Source organism: Quercus robur, chromosome 10 (genome assembly GCF_932294415.1).
Source record: "Quercus robur chromosome 10, dhQueRobu3.1, whole genome shotgun sequence".
Classification (NCBI taxonomy): domain Eukaryota; kingdom Viridiplantae; phylum Streptophyta; class Magnoliopsida; order Fagales; family Fagaceae; genus Quercus; species Quercus robur.
In genome coordinates this window covers 27,967,056-27,985,285 of record NC_065543.1, presented here as the reverse complement: position 1 = coordinate 27,985,285, position 18,230 = coordinate 27,967,056, and the positions used below count along the sequence as shown (strand labels likewise).

The following is an 18,230-nucleotide window of genomic DNA, read 5'->3' as shown; positions in this document are numbered from 1 at the left end:
ACTTAATTTTCTGAAAAAAAAAAAATTTAGCTTCTAGATCAGGCAATGGTACTCAGTCTACTCATCAGGTTGCTTCAGTAATGGCACCTACTTCTTCCATTCAACCAATCACACCTTCCACTTCTTCTTCACCTTCCCACTCCTCCAACTTTTCAGGTAATCAACATTGGATTCCACCAAATTTCTCACATTCCATTTTTTCTACTCAAGTAGTTGATAGGCATGCATACAAATCTAATGATTGGATCATTGATACTGGAGCTACAGACCATATGGTTCATTCTATGTCTCAACATACTTCTATTACTTCTATTGTTCAATCTTGTATCTATTTGCCAATGGGGAAGAAGCTTTAGTCATACACATAGGCATTGTGCAAATTTCTTCAACTCTTACACTCACTGGAGTCTTGTGCGTTCCTTCCTTTAGTTTTAATCTAAATTTTGTCAGCAAGCTCACCAAGAAGCTTTATTGCTGACTTATTTATTTATTTATTTATTGGAAATTGTTGTTTCATCCAGGACCTTGCTCAATGGAGCACGATTGGTCTAGGTAAAGAATGCAAAGGACTATATTTGCCGTAAGATTCTGCTTCTCACACTACTCTTGCTGTCAATGATGGTCACTATTTTCCTTCAAAACTATGGCACAATAGACTAGATCACCCTTCCTTTTCAAAACTTACTTTGTTGAAGCAAATTGTAGACTTTGACATTTCAAATAAGATAGATTGCTGTGATATTTGTCACTATTCTAAGCAAAAAGGCTCTCTTTTTCTCCTAGTACTCATGTATCAAATAAGCCTTTTGAGCTAATTCATTGTGACCTGTGGGGTCCTTTTGCTACTTGTACTCTTGATGGATTCAAATATTTCTTAACAATTGTGGATGATTTTACTCATTGCACTTGGGTTTATCTTCTTAAACATAGTCTGATACTTAATTTTTACTTCTTGAATTTGCAACTATGGTCCATACTCAATTTGATAGTAAAATCAAAACCATTAGAATTGATAATGAGACTGAATTTTACTTAAAATATTTTTTTCACTCAAATGGCATTTTGCATTAATTATCATGTATTGATACTCCTCAACATAGTGCAATTGTTGACAGAGAGCACCAACACATCCTTAATGTTGCAAAAGCCTTGAAATTCCAATCCAAAGCAAGGGAGTCAATTTCGTTCCGTACCGGCTGATACCGCCGGAATATACCGTACCGGCAAGCAAATTGGTACATATAACCCCCTTATTTCGTACTGGAAAAAATATCGGGCGTACCGGCCATGTACCGAGCGTACTAGCCAATTTCGAGCAATACCGGCCGGTACAGAAAAAAGTTTTTTTTTTTTTTTTTTTTAAGTTTTGTAATTTTTGAATTTTTTTTAGAGCAGAATGGTAACTTATTTGCATTAACTTATTAATATTATTTGTTTTCTTAGTATACAATGGTAACTTTTAAGCTTTCTATTTTTTATATTGTGTTTTTTTTTTTCTTTTAATTGATACTAAAGTCTAAAACCATAAATAATTAGTTCTGAATTGAGGAAATTGTTTTATGGTAAACTTTTATATTTATTATAATACACACACACACACACACACACACACACACACACACACACACACATACATACATACATATATATATATATATATATTTTTATTTATTTATTTATAAATATAAAAAATAGCGGTAAACTCAAAACGGTACGCCGGTATTGATCGGTATCTGAAATATATCGTACTACTGGCCAAACCGGTACAGCCTCCGGTACGGTATTGACTCCCTTGATCCAAAGTGTCTTTATGTTTGTGGGGTGACTGTATCTTGACAGCAATGCACTTGATTAACAGAATTCCTTCAAAATCATTAGGAAACAAAAGTCCTTATGAACTTCTTTTCAATTCTCCACCTTCTTATAATTATCTAAAATGCTTTGGTTGCTTATGCTTTATTTCTACACTGACACATAATAGGCACAAATTTGCCCCTAGAGCTAGAAAGTGTGTGTTCTTAGGCTATCCCTATGGCATAAAAGGTTCCAAGGTTTTAGATCTTGAATCTAATACTATTTACATCTAAAGAGATATTGTTTTCTATGAGCACATATTTCCTTATGCTACTTTTGTTCAACCCTCAAATTCCTATCTAGATGACTTTGTTTTTCCTCATTGTGTATCAAATACTGCTCCTAGATTTCCTTCTTCTCCTTCTAGTCCAAGTTTTGTTCTTGAAACTGTCATTGTTCCTATTCACACTTCCCTTACCTCAATCAGTAATTCTAATCAAATTACTTCCCAAACCACTACTATTAAAGCTACTAATGATTCTGCAGAACCTATTTTAGATTCCACCACTTTTGCAGATCCTATTCCCTTCATAAGCTCATCTGACCTCACTACCCCTCTACCTACAAATCTCATTTCTGAGCCACCTGTCTTAAAAAGGTCTGTTAGGCCTCATCACTCTCCTACCTATCTTTCAAATTACTCTTGTAAGTCTGTCAGTACCAAGCCTGTCTCTTGTTTGCCATATGATATTTTAGAGAACTTAAATTACTCTCATCTTGGCCCTGCATTTCATTCACTACAATTCCATTAGCACTTGCTTCTTTTCATCAAGCAGTTCAATTTTCTGAATGGAGGGATGTCATGGACAAGGAAATTGCTGCTTTGGAACTCAATAATACTTGGACTTTGACTTAGTTACCACTAGGCAAATTCCGCATTGGATGTAAATGGATGTACAGAATAAAATACCATCTTGATGGCACCATTGAAAGGTATAAAGCACATTTAGTTGCCAAGGGGTTTACACAGAAACAAGGCTTGGATTATTCAGAAACATTTTCAACTGTTGCCAAGTTAGTCTCAGTTAGAAGTATGCTCTATTTGATTGTTGTGAAAGGGTGGTTCCTGCATCAAATGGATGTTAACAATGCATTCTTGCATGGTGATTTAGTAGAAGATGTTTATATGTTTCTACCACCTAGATTTCATAGCAAGGGGGAGAATTTGGTTTGCAAATTGAACAAAAGTCTTTATGGCCTTAAACAAGCTTTTAGGCAGTGGTTTGAGAAATTCTCTACCATAATTCAGCAGATGGGCTTCATTCAATCAAAATATGATTATTCATTGTTTACTCATACACAAGATTCCTCTTTTATAGTGCTCTTGGTTTATATGGATAACATATTGCTCACTGGGAATAATCCTGTTTGTGTTAATAGTTTAAAGAAGTTGCTTGATGATAAGTTTGGTTTAAAAGACCTTGGATCACTAAGATATTTCTTGGGACTTGAGGTAGCCAGAATTGATGAAGTAATCAGCTTGAACCAGAGAAAATATGCTCTTGAGATCTTTTAATAATATAGGTTTCATTGGTTCTAAGCCAATTAAGTTTCTTGTGGAGCAGAATTTGAGGTTGTTTAAGTATGAAGGTAAGCCCCTAGCAGACCTCGCACAATTCAGAAGATTAATTGGAAGACTTCTTTATTTGACCTTGACAAGACCAGACATCACCTATGTTGTGCATAGATTAAGCCAATTTCTATCACAGCCAAGAGAACCTCATTTTCTTGCAAATCACAGAGTGCTTCAATATATTAAAGGTTCACCAGGGAAAGGAATCTTTTTCTCTAGCAATTCAGATTTGCATATCCAATCCTTTTATGATGCAGATTGGGCTGGATGCCCTGATACTAGGATGTCTTTAACAGATAATGCAGTTTACTTAGGAGATTCCTTAATATCTTGGAGGTCAAAGAAGCAGGGAGTGGTTTCATGGTCCTCAACTAAAGCTGAGTATAAAGTAATGGTCAATGTGGCTTGTGAAATCACTTGGGTGTTGCGATTGCTCAAGGATTTGAAGATTTAGCATCCTAAACCAGCTATCTTGTTTTGTGATAATTAAGCAGCATTGTATATAGCTGCTAATCTAGTCTTTCATGAGAGGATTAAGCATATTGAGGTGGATTGCCACCTAGTAAGAGACAAGATTATGGAAGGCATGATCAAGACCTTTCACATTGCAACCAATTCTTAATTAGCTGACATATTTACAAAGGCCTTGGGATTTTCATCTTTTGCAAGACTTTCAGAGAAGTTGGGCTTAAAGGACATTTTTGTTCCAAGGCAGTTGAAGGCAACTTCTTCTATTCAAGTTACAGAACTTGTAGTTCAGGACTTGAGGGGGAGTATTGAAATTGAAGTGATGGCTAAACGACAGACTGGAGAAAATGACAAGAGGAAGAAGAAAACGGCATCAATTAGTTCAGCACAAGTTACATGTGCGAAGGAAAGAAAGAAGAGTAGCTAGGAGGTCCAATTGTCAAGTTTTAATTGGTTGAGTTAGGGAGTTTGTTAAGTTGTTGAGAGTTAGTTAATTTACTTGTTTTGGCGCTCTTTTCTGTTGCTCTGTTATGTTGTATATATAGATTAGATTGCTAATTAATTTGTACTCTCTGATATAGAAATAAAACTAGAAGTTTCCAATTCAATCTTTGTGTACTTCCTTTCTTTACACATCCTAACTTGGCTTCTCTTCTTTTGGGATTCTACATAGAGCCAAAGGGTGAAAAGCTTCTTGTTCATCTAAATTATAGGTGTGGCAATTTTGGCAAAATTCATTAGAGGTAAGCTACATATCTTTTGGTGCTCTCAACTTTTATATGCTGGAAAGGAAAAGAAAAAACAATCTAACAAGTTTGTTTAGTGGAAAATATGCTTTCAATTTTGCTACAAGTGAAACAACATAAGATATAATCAAAATCTTTATCCTCTTATTTAGTGTGTTATTTTGTTTACTTGATTTTTGGAGATTTAAGCATTTGATAATGTACTTGTGTTTAATCTCATGCTCAAGAGTTTGATATTAAGCTCAAGCTTGGCTTGACTAATAAATCAAGTCGAATTCAAACTTTTAGACTTTTTGACAATTTTGAGTTCAAACATTATTTGTAGGCTTGGTTTGAGCTCGAGTAGAGCTTGAACATTTTACTTTTGTTTTGAGCTCAAATATTTATTATTCGATAAAACTTAACTCGTTTATCGCCTTAAAGTTCAGACAAAGAATTTGAAAGTTATGAAGTCGTGCTCTAAACTTCTAATGATTGTTCTTTACTATATGATTAAGATATGGTGAATTTTGTTTTTTTAGTGCAACTTATTTGACAATAAGAGACTTTATAGGTTATGTTAATTAGAACCCATAAATCGAGTTTAAGCTCATCACTACTTAGACTACAAGTTTAAACATAGATTTTTTTATAAAATTTAAAAAAACAAAACAAGCATGAGTTTATTTAGGAGCTACTTAATTGACTAATTATTTCCTCATATATAGTAAATATCATAACTAAATTTGTTACTCATTCTCAAATCTATACTAATAGTTTATAACTAATTATACTTGACATCATAACGTTTGAGTTGATTAGATAGAATTTTCAATTGTAAACTTATAAAAACTAACTTAAATCCCCCTACATAAGCCTTAGTGCAATAAAAACAAAATCACAATCAAAGATATACACATAAGAAATGTTTCAACTAAGTCTAGTATTACTATATTTCTTGTAAACACCTAGCCCCTAAAATCATCAAAATGATAAAAATACCCTTGAAATGTTGAAAATTATCAAAATGCCCCTACATCCACCAAAATAGCATTGGAACCTCCAGAATACCTCCAAATCAACCAAAATGACCAAAATACCCCTAAAAATGACCCAAAAAAACTTAAGGACCACCAACATGATCAAAATACCCTAAAAAACTCTAAGATGACCAAATTTGAGAGTATTTGTCCAAGTAAAAATATTGTGAAAAAATTAGATTGGTTAGAAGCTTATCAACAGCTTTGTAGGGACACGATTTTTAACGACCTAAGGATAACATTGGGTTCGTAGGTAATGGGCCCGAACAATATAATTTGTAGAGAGTGGGCTTGAAAGGCTGGACCTTGGTCGTTGGACGGTGGTCTAGTCGTGATTTTCATGGAAGCTCCTACGAAGGTAGGTTTGGCCTGAATAGCTAAGCCTCACATCAGTGTAGCTCGGAGGGTTTGAGTCCTCGGACTTAGTCCAAGGAGCATCATATCCCTCTCATTCTCCTTTTCTTAGGATCTCCCTCCCCCCTTTTGCTTTCTTTCCCTTTTATACTAGTTTTTATTTCCCCTCTCATGTCCACGTGTAAGTTTTGCTTTTTTAGGTATAGACTCGTCCAATCAATCCATACATCCGAGTGGTTGGGGGTGGTTGGGAAAGGTTAAATAGCATGGTCTAGAGTATGGGCCTGTCAGGTGCGGGGCTCCATACTGCAGTGCTGGCAGCTTTCTCCCTTGTCCTGCCTTTGTACTGAGTCTGTCCTTTTCTTCAGGCATTTTGTGAGGTGTTGAGCGTGAGATCGTCCTCGGCAATAGGGCTCCTCGGCCTGGGCTTTGGGCCCTGAATGTAAAGTGGGCTGGGACCTCAGACTTCGGGCCCCATAAGCTTAATTGACCAACTTGAAAGTATATAATAAGAAAAATATATTTAAAAGTGTGTAGTCCTTTACAAATATGTTGGTCATTGTAGTGATTCTTGGGTTATTTTGGTTATTTTTTCATTTTAAAGATTCTAGAGGTATTTTGGAAATCCAAAGGTATTTTAGCCAATTTGGACTTTTTGGCCATAATTTCAATCATTTTAGATGTCTAGTCAATTTGAAAGTTCCAAGGGTATTTGGTGATTATGGGGGAATTTTGATAACCTTGGATGTTTTTAGGGGTATTTTGGTCATTTTGGTGTTTATGATGAAAGTATTTTGGTCATTTACTTTTCCATATTAAAAAAAAATTTATGTCATGCCAAACATTAGAAAAATGTTCTTTTTTTAAAAAAAAAAAAAAATTTTGAGAACACAACCAAACACTGAAAAATTAAATATTTTCCTTGAAGATGTTTTTAGCTATAAACATTTTCCGTTGGAAAAAATTTTACACCAAAAATAAAAACACAACCTTAGTCATCATCTTGATTACACTATCAAATTGTGAATGATGTGGGTTAGTATCTGATAATGGTTGACTAAACATAACTAGGAGCTCCCCAAGGAATGGCCCTTGAATGCCACCATTGTTTGCCAACTAAATGGCTATCTTGGATGTTTCTCAATATGAGTCCATCCTACATATGGTCCCAAGAGAATGCCACATGCCTCATGGACCAAGGCTCAGAAGGGAGTCATCACATAGTTCTAGGTCCAAGAACCAACTTTGAAATCCATTTGCAAATGAACTCTAGTCAAGATTGAGTTTGAAGCTAGGGTATGGGCTTAGGAAGTGGGCTTAGGGAGGTGTTAAGCACCTAAGCTTGCATAGTCATATGACTTCCTTTCACTCGTATTATTAGGTTGTAGTTAAGGAAACTTTACTAAGAAATTAAGAATATCTTAACCTAATAGCATAAGTTTATACAAACACAAGGAAAGAATTAAAAAAAAAAAAATCGAATCTGAAATCAAATAAGGTCAACATTTAATTAAAAGATCACACATTAAACCACTAAGACAAACTCCCTAAATTATAGGAATCGAAATAATGCATATAGTAAAGGCAAAGAGTAATGTTACAATTACAAACTAATTTATAACATTTTTACAAACTGTTAATGTGACCAATTTTTATTGATATATATATATAAGAGGATTCCCTTCTTTCAACTGGACTTTTATGTGGTTCAAAAATACTCTTATTAATGAAGGATAACTTCATTTAGAAATTGGGTCATAAATATCAAATAACAAATTTCATTTTAAATTCAAAAAGAGAATTCCTAAAATTAAAAATTTTTCCCCTTCACGTTTAAAAAAGAAATTACAGTTATTGTGTATCTCTAAAGTTTATATTTTTTATTTGTTTGAAAAAAAAATATTTCTAAATTATAATAGATGCAAATTATTAACATTTACAAAAAAAAAAAAAAAAAAAATAGAAGAGTCTCTGAACACGCGTGTGATCGCATGCTTAAAGGCTAGTATATATATATTTATATATATATATATATATATAGGTATGTATGTATGCCTTTGATTATATCCAATTGAGTAATGTCACATACACAAATTATTTTACAACATTTTTACAAACGGTCAATGTTGAAAATTCTTATTGGTTTTTATACAGGGATACCACTAACATCACATTTTTACTTACTAATAACTACCTACCATATTATCCATTTTTAAAATAATTTGTGACTTTAATATTTTCTAATTTCAATTTTCCATGCGAGAAAAATAAATTCAAAAATATGTTTGGTTGTTTTTAAAATGATTTTTGTGATTTGAATCCTGAAAATGGGGTCCCACAAAAAATTGTTTGTTTGGAAGGGTGTTTTCACAAAATATAACTTAAAAATGCAAATTTTTTGGCTTAATTTGGTAGAGAATCTTAAACACATGTTTTCAGTTTTTAAATAACATTACACGTATTTTCACATATTTTTTCACCTATACATATTTTAAAACAATACAAATAATATTACTCAAACTCCTCTACTAAACAATCCATTTTTCACCATGTAATCATGATTTCATTTTTTTGCTTTCCTACTTCTCTCCTACCGTATTGTTCTTCAGCTCTCTTTCTCTCTCTCTCCCCAAAGAACAATAACATTATGACCCGCGCATTTCGATGCAACCGATACATGGTGCGACGACAAGCATCGTGACGCAAGCTAAGCACAGCAAGGCTCAAGCAGTGCAACTCAAGCACTGTGTAGGAGTTCACGTGGGTATATGGCATTCAAATTTAAAAAAATAAAAACGTGAGAGTCAACGTGGAAGCCCAGGAGGCATAAAAAATCTTTTTTTAATCTTTTTTTTATTTCATTGCTAGTCACATTAGTTTTTTGACTTTTTCCATAGGAAGAAATGCAAGATTTCTATGATCTAATTATATATCACTGAGTGTTTAGCAAGATAACAAAGACACAAAAATCAGATTGAAGAAAAGAAAAAAGAGAGACACGAAAAATCTTATTAATCTTGCTTAGCCTGAAATAATACACATAGACTAGTATTTATACATAATTACTTATCAAAGTAAGTTTGAGAGATGCGGTAACTAATTCTGTAAAATTTGGAAAAGCCTAAATTCACGCTTTTGCAACGATTACTTGAATACAACTAACAATTCATCAGAACGATGCTGTTTGGATAAGTGAGTGCATAGTTCAATTATTAGAACGACACCGTTTCCTTTATAACACATTAAGTGAAATGACGTTTTATCCTTGTTGTGTATCTTTGGATTTAACCTGAACATCGTTGTTTGTATTGTCTTGTTTAACACCATATACCACTTAACAATAGAGACTATTTTGATGCAATACCAAAATATTAAGAATTAAACTAATACATTTAGAATGTTAGAAATTATTATAACACATATGACAAATGTTAGGGATTAAAATGACAATTGAACCTTTTTTTTATATATTGTTTTATTATTATAACAATTGGAAGAGGGAAGATTTGAACTTAGTTCTCTCTTTTTAGCAAAGACTTGATGCTTCTAGGACAAGAAGAGAATATCAGTTTAAAATGATCTTGGACGAAATTTATGTAGGAGACTAGGAGTCACCTTCCTGACAAATGGTTATCATAATTTTGTGGGTATGAAAAGTATTAAAACAGTGACTTTGTAAGGAAGAAATTATGAAGAAATTTCTCTTCAAATAATATTACACATTACACAAAATATCAAAATTTTTTTTAGCTGAATAATATCAATATCTTTGATAGGTAGGAAAGAATGATATTTTTTTTTTTTTGAGAAAAGGAAAGAATGATATTGATTGGGCACTCATGCGATGACACAAATTGACTGAGTGGAAATGTAACAGCCGAGTGGCGGCGACTCGCATAACTGCATAAGCAATTTATTAGATTCTAAAAACCCGAAACCACACGTACAAATGTTCCATCTAAAATGAGACGCGTAGACCATTCCATATTCATTATTCAAGGACCAATTTCAATTTTTATGGCTACCACAAGCGTCAGCCACAACAACAAGTGAACAAAGTACATATGGGTCCAAAATCCAATCCAATCCAATTACACAACCTAGAGATCTCGCGAAGACTGACCCAATTTTGTTCCCATCTCCTTGTGCTGTCCGCAATCTAAAAGATCTTTTACTGCCAGCCTTAAATGACCAAACAACCCCATCCTAATAATTGCTTCTTTTCTTTTTTGGTTAAATGAATGGTACAAAACATAACAAAACCCATATTTATTGAGCCATAATATTATCTTTTACTAGTACCTCCAATTTTTGAGCCATTTATTATAACTTATTTACCTTATTCTTTATCTTCTTCTTATTTTTATTTTTTTTTAAGAAGAGAATTTCAATTTATGAAAAGAGACTTTACAAATCGATCTAATTGAAACTTACTTAAAAAAAAAAAAAACTTTCTCCTACAATAATAGTGAATATTAATTTTAATTATGATGAATTTATCTCATCAACAAAAGGTGAACATTCAAATAAGTAGTCTTTTCATAATAAAAAAAAAAGTAGTCTTTTCAAATTGCATTGCAAAATGCTTGTTTTTATAACATAATTTTGTATCTCTTATTCTTTAAGAAAATTTACTAGTTTCATGTTTAGTGATCTTAGCTTCCATTTCATATTTGTCAAACTCCTTGTTTATTATTTGAGGATGTTTTAATTTTTTGTACCACAAAACTAGTTAATTTATCAAATAAAGTTGTTGTTCAAACTTCAAATGATTGATAACGCACCAATTAACTCCACATGACTGAGATATATATATATATATATATATATATATATATATGTCATATGTGTGTGTGTTTAATTATTTTGCTTACAATAAGTGGGGAAATCATTGGAATAGAATTGAACAATACTATAATTATTAAATTACAATGCTCTTGAGTCTTGACCATATAGAGCTTGTTTGAATAGGCTATTCATAGAGTCATAGACCCTTAGCATGCATTTTAGTCAAAAAGTGATTTTGTAAAATGTTTTTTTTTTTTTTTGGAGAGGAAAGACGTCAAGCTTTATTAAGAAAACCTAACAATGTCAACTAGGACAACAGGAAGTAAGGGTGGTGGAATAACCTCCATCCACATCGAAAAGCTTGAAATACAAAGAGTATGTCTTGCTAACTTATGCGCAACCTTATTACCCTCTCTCTTTTCATGAGAGTAAAGTAATTGATTAAAAAAATTAGCATTAAATCTGATATACTCAATTAACAAACCATTTGAGGACAAAAAGGAGCTGTTATTGATCAACGTCGTAGCCAACACCAATGAGTCTCTAGGACACTGCGATAAAATCCCAAATCTGATGCAAACGCCAATGGTGGTGAAGCTGCCAGTGCTTCAATCTCCAAGGCCGTGTGTATTTTGTGGTAATTGTTTAGACATTGAAGCCAAAACCATGCCGTTATTGTCTCGGATCACCACACCATGCCGTGTGTATCTTGGTTCCTTGTCAGATAGTTTAATAATATCATATATTATTGCAACGAGAGGTCACATAATTATTATATTTCCAAATGCAATACGTTATTATTTTTTTTTTTTAAATTTTTTTTTTGCTTTTTATTCTTTATGTTTGTACCAACTATCAAAGAGTTAGCCCCACGACCCTAAAGTAGTGAAGAACAAACTAAAGATCATATAAAGGTATAATAGTTCAAAATCATTTGTGAGTTCCAATTAGTTTAATTGGTAAATTTTTTGATAGTTAAATAAGAAATATGAGGTTTAATTCCCGCCTACATAAAAAACTGACTGGTGTCTTGGTCTGAATGTTATAGGTTGAAACTTTATAAAAAGAAGAAGAAGAAAAAGTTCAAATGGTTCAATAAATGTATTCAAATGTGCTTTATGGCTCATTACTTATAAAATAATTTATTATAATATTTTTATAAAAAATCGTAAGTGGTTGTGTAAAAAAATTTAAAATATAGAGATGTGATTCTTTTAATTAATTAAAATATTACTCTATTGTTTTTAATGATCATATTAATAAAATATATATATTTTCAATTCATAAACAATCTTTAGTGTGTAAGTAGTAATTAGTAAGTTATCATTTTTATTTATTTTGATGTGCAAGATGTAAACTGCAAAAGCAATGCAACAGGATTCGAGTTGTCCAAGATCTACTCGACCTGATCAAGCCATTTGATTTGTGGTGCATTGATTCAAAAACTCACTCGATTTGACAAGAGCAGTGATAAATTGGTGTAAAGCTTCAAAACTTGATTATAGCGGGTCTTACTCTCTAAGAATTGATTGAATCGATCCCCTGCCATCTCTATTTAGATCTTCGTTGTCTATGGTCAGAATTGCTACTATTCTCCATGTTCAGATCTTCGAGAAAGATTGGCCGAAATCTTAATTACTGCGGCCTCTCTCGATTTTGACCAAAATCAACTTGACCCAAGAAAAATCTAATTTGATTTGATTTGTTAATGCTTTCGGTCTGTTCAAATATCTTTGGTATAAAAAAAAAAAAACAAAGTGAGATTCCTAGTTATTCAAAACTTAATCGAAGGGATCATTGTAATTTAATATATCCTGTTATTCTCTACGAAAGTTTTTATTTATTGGCAAAGAGACGAAGAAATAGATTCATCATTCCATTACGATTGATTCCAGAACGAGAAAAAGGGCTAATGCCTCCTTTCGGTGTTCCGATTGAAATACCCGAAAATGGTATTTTTTTGTAAAAAAAGCATTCTTGCTTATTTTGAAGACACATCCTTAATTTTTCTACTAGATGGGATCGAGTCAAGCTTGAGTTGAGCCCACACCCAACTTGACCCGACCTGTAGACACCCTAAATAGAATTACAAGATCAGAATTTTTGTTTTGTTTTTTTTTTTTTTTTGGGTTTTATCCTGAAAGCAAGAAATAGTGAAGTTAAAATTGGAGAAAGCAAGAAATAGTGAAGTTAATAGAGGCATTACCGTAATAAAGCGAAACAGCAGGGGCCTTAATCTAGACCAAGTCACAAACGCGGCAATAAATAAAACTTTGTTCAGCCGGCCCACAGAACCTCTGAATTCCGCCCAACACAAAACGCAGAGATCAGACCATCATATTATTGTGCAACCAATTCCATAAACACAACACAAATTCATTTTGACTCCAACCTTCTTTCTTTCTTTCTTTCTTGTTCACTCTTTACTCTCTAGGGTTGGTTTATCTTCCTCACCTGCCTTTCTCCTTCCTATCCTATTCCTAGCCCTAGGTTTTCATTCTGTTCTCCGATTTTTATCTGCTTCTTCTTTTTTATTTTTTTTGCTGTTAGTATTTGCAATTAAAATTTTTATATTTGTTTTACAGAGCTGGAAATGGAAGCAATGAAGGCTACAATGGTCCGATCTCACTTACTTAGCACATCCGGACCCTCCAATATATTATCCAGGTCGTCGCCAGCCAACGGCCCCGATTTTGTGCGTTTCGGTACCAACTTCCACTCCTCAATTAAGGTACAATCTGCTTTTATTTTTTCTCTCTCTTTTTTTTGGGTTAAAATTTATGCTCGCGATGATCTCTGAAGTAAGATTGTGAAGAGTGAAACCCTGTTTTTAAAAAACGGAAAAATAAAAATTGACCCAAATACACCTTTTTTTATTTATTTATTTATTTATGGGTTTCTTATTTTTTGTTTTTTGTTTTTGGCTTTTTCAAAGTAACAATTAAAAAAACATGGTTTGGGAGTCATTATGTGCGATTTCTATTATTAAAAAAAAAAAAAAAAATCCTTTAAATCGAATCGATTGCTTTACTTATGTAAAAAAAAGTTTTATTATTAAAATATATAGTTGTGTGCGTTCATTTTAATATGAACACACAAAAGGCACAATTTTGAATCGTCGAGTTGTTTTTGATTCTCATGACACTACTTTACTGTCTACCATTGTGACTCTAGACTAGACTTATTGCTTCCTTTGTGTGAGAAAATAGAGTTTTGGCTTATATATGATTGATGTCTTGTCTTGGCAGCATTACACTTCAATTTCTCACTCAAAGTTGGCGCATAAGAGATTGGGTTTCGGAAATAGGAGATGCTTGGTGGTTAGGGCGTCATCGTCTCCAGACTCTGTGGGTTCGACTGAGTCTCCAATTGCTCCGCTTCGGCTGGAGTCTCCAATTGGGCAGTTTTTGTCACAGATATTGATGAGCCACCCGCATCTTGTTCCTGCTGCAGTTGAGCAGCAGCTTGACCAGCTCCAAACTGACCGTGATGCTGACATAAAGAAAGATGATCCTTCTGCTTCTGGCACCGACCTAGTTCTATACAGGTTTGTCAACCTTTTCATTATATTCTAGGAATCAATTTGCTAGGCTCTGTGTGATGGTTGTTAAAGCCAGGGGATCCAAGAAGGTATGACTATGATTGGGAAATCTTAAAAGTAATTAAAGAGTGAAGCTAAGGATTGTACAAAATTTTGCTACATAAGAGTTTATAAATTAACCTGTCAACTTTTAAACATAGTACAGAAAGCTAATTTACAAATTTATTTATTATGTTATTGATGTGGCACCAATCACATCCTTTGCCACACCTGTTTATAAAGTTTTTGTAGTAAAATTACTAGTACTATATAGCATTTTCCAAATACTTAACTCACTCATGAACATGGCACCAGCTGTAGTTAACTTAAATTTTCAATTTTTGGTGAGAAGTAAAGAGAGAGAGAGAGAGGGGTTTGTTTTTCTTTCTGTTTCTTTCCATTTATCTTTTTGACAACTGAAATGAAATTTTGAGGATAATCATTTATTCTTGTTTTGGGTTATTGAAATTATCAGGAGAATTGCTGAGGTTAAGGCTAATGAAAGGAAAAAGGCTTTGGAAGAGATTTTGTATGCACTGGTGGTACAGAAATTCATGGATGCCAATGTTTCTTTGATACCTGCCATTTCACCCTCTTCGTCGGATCCTTCTGGCCGAGTCGATGTATGGCCAAGCCAAGATGAAAAGCTTGAGCAGCTTCATTCTCCTGAAGCCTATGAGATGATTAAGAACCACTTAGCTCTGATTCTGGGGAACCGTGTGACTGATTCAAACTCTGTAGCACAGATTAGCAAACTAAGGGTTGGCCAAGTCTATGCAGCATCTGTAATGTATGGCTACTTCCTTAAGCGGGTTGACCAGAGGTTTCAGCTTGAGAAGACAATGAAAATCCTTCCAAATGTATCAGATGTAGAAGAGAGTGATATTCAGCAAGTTGTGGGGGAGAGCATGAGACCCAATGGTGGTGAGGAGGGCTCTTTCCAAGCGGCATCATCCCATGCTGAAGTCTCTTCCTGGTCTGATGACATCAGTCCTGGGGGGTTTGGTCAGGGAATAAAGCCATCTCGATTGAGAAATTATGTGATGTCTTTTGATGGGGAGACGCTTCAGAGATATGCAACGATAAGATCAAAAGAGGCTGTTAGCATCATTGAGAAGCACACAGAGGCATTGTTTGGTAGACCTGAGATTGTCATAACACCACAAGGAACAGTGGATTCTTCGAAGGACGAACTCATCAAGATTAGCTTTGGTGGTTTAAAGAGACTTGTCTTGGAGGCAGTTACTTTTGGTTCTTTCCTCTGGGATGTTGAGAGCTATGTGGATTCAAGGTACCATTTTGTTTTGAATTGAGCTATGTTTACTTACATCCCTGCCAAAGCAAATTGGTGGTGGTGCACAACTGACCACCCTAAATGGAATAGGTGAGTGTAATTTGGTGATAAGTACCGAGTATTTGGCACTAATTGTTCTGTATATAACAATTGTTATTCTAATCTTCAGTAATGAATAAAGATGGTTTATTGGGATTATGCAGTTACACAGTATTCAATCTGAAACTTATCTTAATGTTTGTGACCCTTTGTATATCTATCTATATATGCATGAAGGAGTTTTTAGGGTATTAGGATATATTTTGGCCTCAAGCATTTTTTAAAAAAGTATCTTTTTATAGCAGTTAGCTGAATTTGGTTGGTATTATGCAATGTATATATTGCTAGGAATACTATCTTGCTAAATACTGTCTTATTGAAATCGCTATTGGGCAAAAATATATGCTAGAAATTTATGAGGGAAAAAAAAATTAATATAAGTACAATAGAGATAGTGTTTACCTTAAAATCATCAGGAAAGAAGCCATAAACAGTGAAAATTTTAAGCTAATCTTGAGACATATTACTTGTAAGTAACATGTAACTGTCAATACATGCTTCTTCCTTGATAGTTATTTGATGGAGTCATCAGTCAAGTTTGCTACGGAGGACCTGATCTTTGCATAAGGTCTGTATATATTGATCTAACAGGTCTCTCTCAATATGAGAGGGAGAAAATTATGAAGGAAAACTCATCGGGCAATCTATTTTGCAACATCCACAAAACATTGTGAGGTCCCCTACCAACCAAAAAAGTGATTCAATACTCAAAGATATAAAAAAAGGTCTAGCAGTCGGTTGTAGAATATAATTATGCTTTGATTTATCATAACTGTAGGCTGTTTTAGGACTGGAAAAAAAAAATTCAATAAGAATTGAGTTTTTGTGATGATTTTATGCCATTTATGATATGAAAGAAAATTCAGTTTGATTCTCTGAATTACTGATTGTTTCTTTTATTAGGTTTCCAGGATTAGTCATGTGTCCTTAGTTTTTGGACCCATATGTGTTGCCTATTTAGAGGCTGGGCCTTGGTGTGATGGCAAGTGTCTTCCACCAAAAGCGACGAGTCGCTGGTTTGAGTTCGAGAATCTGCCTCTCCAAAAAATATTTGGGGAGAAGATGCTAAGGTTGTCTATTAACCACCCTCTTCCAAACCCCGCAAACATGCGAAGTTTTGTACGTTGTGCAAGACCTCTTTATGTGTTGCCTATTTTTGAGACGGTGGAAGAAAAGAAAAATAGGTCCCTTGTTCCTTTTCTAGTAAATAATATTTATGTGATCAGTGATCCACCCTGATCGCTTAAATGGACCTTGAACCCATTCCTGATGGAGGGAGAAAGTGTCAATTGAGCTAGAACTTATTGGCATTGTGCTTCTAGATTATAGAGGTTGGTTCTTTCTGTTGGCTGTTTCTGGTAATTGGTAGAAATCTGCACCATATTCTGTTTCCTATTGAATGTCAATAGTGCCATCTTGGAAGGTTTTACCATTTATCTTTGTCTAAAGAGCGTAAAAAATCCAGTCCAATATTTTGCTTTGACATCATTGAACCACAAGGCTAATGTTCCTTCTTTCGCCCCCTCTCCCTGTAGATATCTTTTGACTGGGGTTTTTATTTTTGGCTTACATATTCTTTTCTATCTGTTAGAATTACAAATTCCAGCAGTTAAGATATACCTAAATTGTACTTTGGTTGCTCCCTTGAGATGTTTTTAATAATTTATTTGCTTACAGAAGAAATGAATAAATTTTACTGTTAGCATTGTAGCCATCATTTTGTTGTTACTTCTTATGATTAGATTAAGCTAGATCTGCCAAAAGCATGAGTTCCATTGCTTTTGGAATGTGTTGTGTGATAGGTAAAGTTCAAGATGGTGATATGCACCAATGGTGTAAATGGACCAAATTTCAATTCCAAGTTCTGATTCCTTACTTCCCTGTGACTTGTGGTGAAAACTGAAAAGTCAAATGTTCGATTAGGCCTATATATATCTTGGAAACAACGTATGTTGTTTCTCATGGATGGAAACACCATATGAAATACATTCCAATGTGGCAAGGATGAAAATAGATTTTATTATTTCTTCAACGTTATTGATAAAGAGATCTTAGGTTATTGGTAAAGAGATCTTAGATTTTATTATTCCTTGGCTTAAAGCCTTAAACACTGTTCATTTGGAGAGATAGAAGGTGGATGGAAGAGGGGTAAAAACTAAATTGGGAAAAGTAAAGGGGGGAGGGTAAATCCCTTTATATGAGAGCAGGGGAAAATGGAGGAGAGAGAGAGAGAGAGAGAGAGAGAGAGAGAGAGAGGTTGAAATGACTGAAATCCTTCCAGGTCTGTCAAAACTTATGTGTTCTGAAGTGAAATCCGCGTTTACTCAAATTTTTAACCATTATGTTAGATTCATTTTATGTTCTCTTTCTACTATTACTGACAATACTAGCAAATTTGGGGGCCCGTTATGTTAGATTCATTTTATGCTATCTTTCTATTATTACTGACAATGCT

At 33.8% G+C, this 18,230-nt stretch overlaps 1 protein-coding gene across 2 annotated transcripts; it reads left to right on the top strand.

The window, feature by feature from the left end:
• Window positions 1–13,074: 13,074 nt before the first annotated feature.
• Window positions 13,075–15,868, top strand: LOC126701374 (UV-B-induced protein At3g17800, chloroplastic). Of its 2 annotated transcripts, none has more exons than XM_050399429.1 (4): window positions 13,075–13,237; window positions 13,388–13,533; window positions 14,051–14,349; window positions 14,858–15,868. In XM_050399429.1, the coding sequence occupies exons 2-4, from the start codon at window positions 13,396–13,398 to the stop codon at window positions 15,693–15,695; spliced, it is 1,275 nt and encodes a 424-aa protein (XP_050255386.1). In that variant the 5' UTR covers window positions 13,075–13,237; window positions 13,388–13,395; the 3' UTR covers window positions 15,696–15,868. The 2 variants fall into 2 exon arrangements, with proteins under 2 accessions (XP_050255386.1, XP_050255385.1); XM_050399428.1 differs by having other exon boundaries at window positions 13,082–13,292.
• The last annotated feature ends 2,362 nt before the right edge of the window (window positions 15,869–18,230 follow it).

Excerpts from the sequence above, each read along its gene's own strand:
- LOC126701374 (XM_050399429.1), top strand. The coding sequence starts at position 13,396 with ATGGAAGCAATGAAGGCTACAATGGTCCGATCTCACTTACTTAGCACA. Across the intron at positions 13,534-14,050 it reads ACTTCCACTCCTCAATTAAG|CATTACACTTCAATTTCTCA; the intron begins GTACAATCTGCT and ends TTGTCTTGGCAG. Across the intron at positions 14,350-14,857 it reads ACCGACCTAGTTCTATACAG|GAGAATTGCTGAGGTTAAGG; the intron begins GTTTGTCAACCT and ends TGAAATTATCAG.